Source organism: Penaeus monodon, chromosome 5 (assembly GCF_015228065.2).
Source record: "Penaeus monodon isolate SGIC_2016 chromosome 5, NSTDA_Pmon_1, whole genome shotgun sequence".
Lineage (NCBI taxonomy): Eukaryota > Metazoa > Arthropoda > Malacostraca > Decapoda > Penaeidae > Penaeus > Penaeus monodon.
Genome location: NC_051390.1, coordinates 50,827,260 through 50,837,259, shown reverse-complemented (window position 1 = coordinate 50,837,259; position 10,000 = coordinate 50,827,260). Strand labels below are relative to the sequence as shown.

General features: G+C 38.0%; 1 protein-coding gene across 1 annotated transcript in view; it reads left to right on the top strand.

Annotated features, from left to right (window-relative positions):
• The first annotated feature begins 8,160 nt into the window (after window positions 1-8,160).
• Window positions 8,161-10,000, top strand: part of LOC119573268 (E3 ubiquitin-protein ligase AMFR-like) — a 17,783-nt gene continuing 15,943 nt past the window's right edge. The window contains exon 1 of the mRNA XM_037920420.1: window positions 8,161-8,901. Coding sequence (XP_037776348.1) covers window positions 8,602-8,901 — 300 coding nt within the window. The 5' untranslated portion in view covers window positions 8,161-8,601. The remainder of the gene's footprint in view (window positions 8,902-10,000) is intronic.

Below are 10,000 nucleotides of genomic sequence, written 5' to 3'. Positions count from 1 at the left end.
AAATTTCCAAAACTTAGGTTAAGTACAGCAGTTGTTTTAATACACAAAAATTATGAAAATTGATATAAGGAATTACTGATTCATAAGTCCCCTATTTTAAAAACGGTTTAGAAAGTAATCACAACTCGTATCTCCGACACTCTAGATTCTAACTAGCCTAGAGAACAGGCAGGCATTAGCAGTGGATTCTCAACAACAGACCACCTTCACACATTAACCCAATTTATGGAGAAAATGAGCGAATATAGAAACCCCTGTGTATAGCTTTCGATTCTGTGCAATTAACAGCAGCATTAGAAGCTATCCGAAAATAAGGAGTAGAGGAAGTCTGTTGTAAAATTGTGGAAGATATATATACGATACACCCCAAGTGTATGTATATATGTATATATATATATATATATATATATATATATATATATATATATATATATATATATATATATATAAGGCAGGGTGACGCCATATTATCAAAACTGTTAACAACTCACCCCGAGGAAATATTAGAGAAACTTGAATGGATTGTAAAAGGCTATCATCCTTAGTACAATGGTGAACAGAGGGTAGTTATACTTGTTAACGGCTTGACTCTTTATTTCTTAGAGTTGACACCACGCAGTATAAGAACACGACATGTTTAGTTATACGGGTTATCGGGCCGCGCGGAGGTCACGGTCAGCCCACCTGTAGGGAGGCGAGGGCTGACCTTAGCGCGGTGGTAGCTTAGCACGAACTCCCCCGGAGGGAGGCGAGAGGTGACCCTACCGCGTCGGTGCTTCACACGAACTCTCGGTCAAACGAGGTCAGATATAAAATGTGACCTCCGCCCTCGCTGAGCGGGTGGTTCTTATTTGGGACATTTGGATCCACGTGGAAAACAGCCACGTGGTCCACTGGTAATAGAAATAGAAATTATCCACATCCTGTAACAGATAATAGAATTATCCACATCTTATATATTGCTCGGCCACCTACTCGCGCCTCGCCCTCGAGGCGCCTTCAAGGGTGACCTAACTTGGCTGGTCGTCTCGTTCTCGTGCGTCGTCCTGGTGCCTTTTCGTGGCTTCTCGTCCCTGTCGTCCTAATCCTCCTGGTCCTCTGTGTAACTGTCCGTCCTCGTTCAACACGTCCTCGAAAGTCTCGCAAAGGTCCTCCTTGACTTCGGATTCGTCTTGACCTCCTCGTAGTCCTGGCCAGGCCTAACTCGGCGGCGTCCTCGTCCCACACGTCCTCACAGATCTCGTCCAGGTCCTTCTCGCGTCCACACGTCCTCGTAATCTTCATCCGGATCTACGGGCGTCGGGGCAGGGGCGGCATCTCGGGGCTGCTGATATCTGCGCTACGAGCTCCTGGAGTTGACCGGATTCTGCAGGCGTCCGCCAGGCACAGCATTCTGGGGCGACTGATACCTGCGGCAAAGGTGCTGGTTCGCTGGATTCTACGGGGAGGTCTGGGCAGGCAACACCTTTTCTGACGAAAATCCTGGTCCGTGGCCAAATGGCGATTTTTCGATGACGTCCTTCTTAACAGCATCCTAAAGGGTTCCTCCTTCGGGCCGTGTCGGTCCGACTGCAATATAAATCGGGGAGCCAGATCATAACGAAGGCAAATAAGATAAAGGCGGAAAAGAAAAAGGCAACAGAGAAGATTGGTGTGGTAATTACCACTAGCCGGATATTCCATAAAAATTTACGGTTTTTAATTTGGTTTTTAACTTATTTTCGTTTTTTTTTTTTTTTCATTTTGTGTTTTATTTTCACAAAGTAAAGAAGAAAAAGGGGAAGAGGGAGATTCAGTCAGTAGCGGTCCGCATAGACCTTTTTTGAAACTACCAACCATCTCTGATAGATATGAGAATAGATAGGGAACGACATCGGCGATCCGCGAAGATCTATTTTGAACCAAAAGTCGTCACACAGATAAGAAATAGTTTGTAACTTGTACCTTATGTACGAACCACTCGTAAACGACGGACAAAATTGCGGGCTAAAGAGATACATAATAAAATCTTTACGCCGGCACTAGACAGCAACCAGCCTTATTAATAAAAAAAGGGTCAGTGTCTTTTGTCCTGCGTGTGTGTGGAGTGAGGTGAAGGTGTTGTGTTATGCGTGTGTGGAGTGACAGTTTATCGTTAATGAGGAGGGGGAAGGCGAGTGACCTCCCCAAAAGGGGAATGAATCATAAACACGAATATTAACGTTTCACTATAACAAAACTGAAGTAAATTAGCAATGCTAGCTATTTAAGATTATTTCAACTACCACATTGAATTCAACATATAATGATATGCGACAGAATGTACGCATGAATGAATGGTGGAATAAAAAAAAAATATTCGCCTTTTTTTTTATCAAGAAAAAATCTTCTTCGGGGGGGTCAGAAATCTGAACTGCCGAGTACATGTCTAGCTTTGGCACGTCAGACTTCAATATAAAAAACTCAATACGGGGGGATTCCTATACCCAAATGCCGTATTGACTGAAGCGACTCGGCCAGGAAATATAATATTCCTGTCTCCTTCTCGTATCTTTTAATGGGCCTCGCAAAATTCCCGAAGATAATTAAATTTCACAATCACACAAAACGCTTGGGGGGGAAACCCAAAACATGCAAGCGATTTCCCAAGAGGGGGGAGAAAGGGTGTGATTAATAAGCGAATAATGATTCTAAAGCTAAACCCTAGCCCCTACATTAATTAAACGGACGAAAACCGCGGGTACACCGACTCAAGGGGAGCCGAACGAACGAATAACTTCGGTTTTTTGGCACCTACTCTTCTCGAACGACGGGCGCAGATCTATTAGGCTTTTACGCAACCCCCGGGGCAATATCGGGCAATCCTGTGCACTATGAATATGGGGGAAGATCCTACGCTTATATCCAAATAATACAATTTTGTTACCTGCTTCGCTCTAGCGCCGATAGAACGTGTCACCAAAAAGCCCCAATGTAACCTTACCCTACCACGCCGCCACCGACCGGGGAAAAGAGAAAATGAGGTCAGGTCAGGTCGGGGCGAGGGTTAGGAACGAGATAAAAAAGAAATGGTATTCGTGATAATATAAAATCACGAAAAGCGTTAAATTCGTTGCAAGATGAAACAATATTAAATATCTTAAAACGAGAGAAATAAATTTAAATTTCTCTAACTAACGAACGATATTCATGTTTATTGATCACATACTCGAAATTTGCACGGAAATGCGATCTGAGGTGGAAGAATAAGGGGGAGAACGTGCCATTTCTTTGTTTTTCCAGTTACACCTTTTAACCCAACAAAAAACAACGGCTTTAACACATGTATGGGGAGAAGGAAGGGAAAAGAAATAAGAAAAGGGGCCCAAAAAGTGTACTTACGGTGTTTTTTTTTTTCTTACCATGGTCTTGAAGCGGGGGGTCGGGGCGGATTTTTTTTTTCTCGGGAGATTTGCGTTCATGCTGCGAGCCGGAAGGACGCAGCGCCACCCTGCCACCAGATTGTAAAAGGCTATCCCTCCTTAGTACAATTGGGGAACAGAGGGTAGTTATACTTGTTAACGGCTTGACTCTTTATTTCTTAGAGTTGCAAACCCAAAACCACGCAGTATAAGAACACGACATGTTTAGTTATACGGGTTTATCGGGCCGCGCGGAGGGGTCACGGGTCAGCCACCCTGTAGGGAGGCGAGGCTGACCTTAGCGCGGTGGTAGCTTAGGCACGAACTCCCCCGAGGGAGAGGGAAAGGGGACCCTACCGCGTCGGTTTCTTCCAAAACGAACTCTCGGTCCCAAACCCAGGTTCAGATTATAAATGTGAACCTCCCGCCCTCGCTGAGCGGGTGGTTCTTATTTGGGACATTTGGATCCACGTGGAAAACAGCCACGTGGTCCACTGGTAATAGAAATAGAATTATCCACATCCTGTAACAGAAATAGAATTATCCACATCTTATATGGATAGGGGAAGGGTATCAAAATAGGGGAGGAGAATGTAAACAGTATTAGATTTGCAGACGATATTGTTCTCTTCAGCGAGTCACCAGATGAGCTGCAACAATTTATAAACGACTTGAACAGAGGAAGTCTGGAAAGTTAGATAAACAGGAAAAAACTAGTTACGTTGGAGGTAATGGACGAGTACATTTTTTCTAGGGCAACTCATACATAAAAATACATTTAGTGAAAAGTAAATTGAGCGACGAATTAGGTTAGGTTGGAACGTCTTCTGCAGACACAGTAGCATATTAAGATGCTCCTTGCTACTATATTTAAAAAGAGAAGTTTTTAATTAATGCACCTCCCCGTCATGATATATGGACCAGAAACATACTGTTACTGGCTCTGGCAGCATGGACCTGAGAACAGACCAAAGTGTAAGATACACTTATGAGCATTAAGAATAAGAAATAGCAATGGGTAAGTTAGATATGTAGGAAACAGGGTGAACTGGTGGATAAAAAGTAATAGCTAACACAAGGAGGCCAAGAACCAGACCGATGACAAGGTGGCGTGACGGAATAGCAAAAATCAGGGGCCAAAATTAGAAACAGAAATATATATATATATATATATATATATATATATATATATATATATAAATATATATATATAAATATATATATATAAATATATATATATATATATATATATATATATATATATATATATATATATATATATATTATGTGTGTGTGTGTGTGTGTGTGTGTGTGTGTGTGTGTGTGTGTGTGTGTGTGTGTGTGTATGTACATATCGGGTATGCACTTGTTCAGGGAGTATATCGTGGTAAACAGGTTTTCATGTCGCTCTTACTATGAGCTTATATGTGAGTGCACGTGTATGCAGGATAAATGTGTACATATGCATATACAAAGTTAAAATAAGACATATTTCGACTTTGCACATATACAGATATATAGAGAAGCGGCACCACACAAACACACATACACACACACACAAGCGCGCGGCATATCCACATACATCCATATATATATATATATATATAGTATATATATATATATATATATATATATTATATATATTTTATATATATATACATATATACATATATATTTACATATATATATATATACACACACATATATATATATATATATTTTTATATATATATATATATATACTATATATATATATATATATATATATGTGCGTGTGTGTGTGTGTGTGTGTGTGTGTGTGTGTGTGTGTGTGTGTGTGTGTGTGTGTGTGTGTGTGTGTGTGTGTGTGTGTGTGTGTGTGTCTATCTATCTATATCTATCTATATCTATCCATCTACCTATCTATCTATCTATCTATCTATCTATCTATCTATCTATATATATATATATATATATATATATATATATATATATATATATATATATATACATACATAGAGAGAGAGAGAAAGTGGAGAAGAAATCATTACCAAGTAAAATATAAATTCTTCAAGATAAAGAGGGTTGAGTGACAAAAGTTTCAATACAATGAGGAAACGACTGGTAGTATATTCACTACCATTGTCATTACCATTTCCGCTACATTAGATCATAGAGCTATCAACTTACACTGATCTTCAGTAAATGAGAATACTTTTCTTGAGTAATTGCCATTTATTCTTATGTCAGTAACCCATGTTTTTTTTTCTTCTTGACGCAAAATAATCAGTATGCCCACAGACCGAAAGAAGTTAATTTTGATCGTATCATAAACAGTAGACTTTGATTACCGGCATGTGTACTACAAAAATTCTGCTTTAGAACGGTGGACTTACGCTGGAAAAAAATACAAAGACAACCATCAGAGGAATTAAACGAGTTCGATTTGAACTCTAAAACAACAAACATAACTATAATGACAATGGCCAAATGTAACTATACTATACTCTCTTGCACTAAAAGAGGACTTATCAAGAACTAGTGTGAGTCTAAGGGAAAATCACCGATAGTTGGATTCTTTAACCTTCCAAAGTTCACAAGGAATCGTCAAAGTGTTTGGGAAAGGGGATAAGCAGGGAAGCGAGGACCTGGCAGGGATGAGGCGAAGACACACAACAACACGAGGACTCTTTATCTGATAGCGACCTCCCTTATTCTCTGGAGAGGTCATGGCTGCAGGCATGATAGAAACATGACGTGGTCTATAGAGAGGCCACGTGAACACCACGTGGCTGTGCCTCATCTTGGAAATATAAAGGAATAGTGTAACGCACTCTACTTCCTATAATAACGTTCACCGCTCACTTTTCCGTTTTTGTTTTTCGCTTCGGGAAATTTTGAAATTTATGTCGTGCAAGGATATTATTAAATACCGTTTTCAAAACTATTCTGATGCACATTTGAATACAGACAACAGGTGAAATATTGCCAGTCAGCAATGTAAAAACCACTCTGGTGGACATTTGAATATAGACAATAGATAAAATATTGCCAATCAGCAAGCTTATTTTTTTTGGTTGTCTTGCTTAATCAGATAATGACACCCATATTTATCCATAGTGAGAGAAATTGTATTATTTTAGGCAGGCAGCATATGAAACACATTAGACATATGAATTTTATAGTTATAGCAGAACTTTTTTTTTTTATGTCGCATAAGGAACGGAGAACAGAAAAAAAAAATGCTGGACTTGACAAAGTTCTCTCAGTATCTATCTTAGCTTGTTTTTTCCCCTTTAATTCCCCCTTTTCGTTTTTGCTCTTTCCTCTCTTTCCATCTGTCTGTATGTCTTTATCTCTCCACCTCTCTCTCCTCCCATAATTTCTTTGTATTTCTCTGCTTGAATGAATTCAGTTTTCCTCCCCCGTCTTTCCATAAAATTATGTTACCAGGAAAAAGTAAAAAACTCAATTACTTTAGAATTAAAACTATCACCCGAAAATAATTTGGTGAGCTTTACATACCGAAAAAGTTGACATGAAGCTATAACATGCCAATGTCACCCCTTCATAGTTTAACGACTGAAAAAAGGCAGAACACCAAATAAAAGAGACACGGGCCTTAAAGTAAAAATGGTGTCTCCTTAATGAAATAAAACCGTTCTTGAAGCAGGTTGTACGTCAGTTTGTAGGCATTTAGACATGACATTAAAACATGCCATGAGAAGCCCAAGAGTTAGCTTAAAGAAAGAGAAGTTGGAAAAATTGGAATTCAACCAAGATACTCTGTAAATAATTAAAAGGTGTTGGAACAATTTGTGTATTTTTATGGGTCCCATATTTGATTTTGAGGAAAGATATGCAATGCGTTTTTTCTTTCTTTTTTACTGAATATAGTTCAATGGCAGCCTAGAATACCCCACAGCAGATGAGCTTATAACAAAAATTAATCTAACAAAATCAAGATCAAGAGAACAGAACATAGCGAGTGACCTGTCCGTGGGTAGAGTAAATATAATGATTGGGATAACAGAGAAATAAACGAAATTGATATGTTATAAGTGGCATACACACAAAAAAGTAAGCGACACCGGAACCCCTTTGAATTAAACAAGGTTGAGGTTACACTACTTCATACTGAATTAACCTAAACCGCTACACTTACAATCAAGCTCAGATTGAGAATCTGTCCACAAACAACGATCAAATAGGCAAAGAAAAGTAATGCCTGAAATAAAATTTATACTATTCTGTTCATGAACTGTGCACGTGATACCAAGCCAGTTGACCTTGGGCATAGCATCTACGCACAAACGAACCATACTTATATTCTGCAAATGAGTTTGAAATATATGAATAATGTAAACATTAGTGTTAGGAAACCTGTGATAATGATATATTTCATATGTCAGTCTTGTGCTCGGTTTCAAAACAATTTCAAAGTAGGAACTAAGTTGCTAAAATGTATCAGATGCGACATTTTTTTTTAAAGAACGATAATTTTTATCTTTTGAAAATGAATATTAATTTTCATTAAACAAAAAATAACGAAAATAAATATTATCTAGCATTACACATAAGTATTTGCCTGTCGTATGATATTTGAAAAAGTTAAGAACACCTTATTTTACCCCAAACAATAAAGTAACACCTACTTCTCTTTTGCGTTATAACGTCATTTCGTATTGCCATTTACTCATACATTTACAGTAAAAACACTCCTTTAATTCATCCCATGTCCCATAGAAAGTGACAGAGAGGAAATAGGACAATTAGGAGAACCACGAGAGAGAATGTCCTTGGCGTTCCAGTAATGCGCAGTGACATCACTCGCTAGAAAATATACTGACATCACACGCTAGAAAAAGACAACACACTAACAGTAAACGTGATGAAGTGAACACCCCCGAGGTAGATTTGCCACACTCGCGTTATTATGAATGAAGATGGTAGTTTGGTGTGTCTCTGGTGACAAGAAGCCTAGCAGGGAGGGTGTCTTATGGGCGGGTAGTGATGCCACGGGCGTGTGGGCGTGATAAGCCTTATGGTATGTTAGAGGTCCGTTATAATGCCTTCTGGTGACACACCCTTGAAAGCCGCCTTTCGCTGCCTTCCACCCGTCCTAGTGTGAAAAGGGCCTACGTTGTCATATGTGCAGAAGCACCCCCCCATTACTCTTGCGTACCGACATAGGCCCACGTTATTGCTATAGATGTGAACGCACATAGGCCTAGGCGAGAAAATGCCCGTTGTGTTAGACAGACTACCCTTGCCCAACCTCACATGGTACACCGGGCTGAGTGTCCTGCTGCTCTCGTGTTCCGTGTATTATGCAGGGGTGCAGGTGGCCCTCAACCCCAACTGGAAGGAGAAGCTGCTCGAGAAGAACAATGTCTCCGAGAACCACCATCAGCAAGAGGAAGGCGAGGTGTCCCTCTACCATGTCCTCGACCTGGAGGGAGCCTCGCAGGAGAGGGAGATGACGCCCTACCTCATCCCAGAGATCATCAGCTTCATGTTCCACGAGCCCCTGTGCATCTGGGTGAGTGATGCCTTAGGACTGCCGTTTTGGAAGTGTAAAGTATCGGTTAAGTTTCAGCCAGCCTTCACTTACAAGGGAAATAGTATATGGAAATGACAGAGGCAATGAACCCAAGTATATTATCTTGTATTTCTTTTACAAAGGAAAAATAACAGTCATTTGACAAAGTTGTGAGAACCCCTAAAGAATTACAGTTTAACTCTTTCTGCTTGAGTGACAGGTGACAGTATTTATTTAGAGATAACATTAGGGTAATTGTTTACAAAGTGACTGCACGTCTCTGTTATTCCAGCCACAGCAACCTTGGGGATACTTCTAGGAATCTGCAAACCTCACACATTAATCTCTCGGTGACAGTGTCATTAGATTTCCTCACTAGAGATTTGTGAAGTGATAACAGTGTTGAAGACAGAGGCATTAAGGCTTTTGGGGAAGTGTCTGGTGGGCACTGTGTACAGGGTTAAAGATAAATAAATAAATAAATGAAGAAAATAAAGGTCATACTTGATGCACAAATATTGAAATGAAAATTTAATGTACACTAAACTGTTGGATCTGGGTGAAATGGATGGCATATATATATATATATATATTATATATAATATATATAATATATATATAATATATATATATAATATATATATATAAAATGTATATAATATATATATAATATATAATATATCTATTATATATATTATATATATTAAAATATAATAATAATATATAATATATATAATATATATCTATAAAAATATTATATATAATATATATATATATATATATATATATATATATATATATATACACACACATACATACATCATTATACATACATTATACATACATTATACTTACATTATACATACATATGTTATATATATTGTATATATTGTATATATATTGTATATATTGTATATACTGTATATACTGTATATACTGTATATATTGTATATATTAATATTTTATATATTATATAATATATATAATATGTATATATATATGTATATATAATATATATATACATATATAATATAATATATATATATATAAAAATATATATAATATATATTAATATAATTATATATATATATAATATATA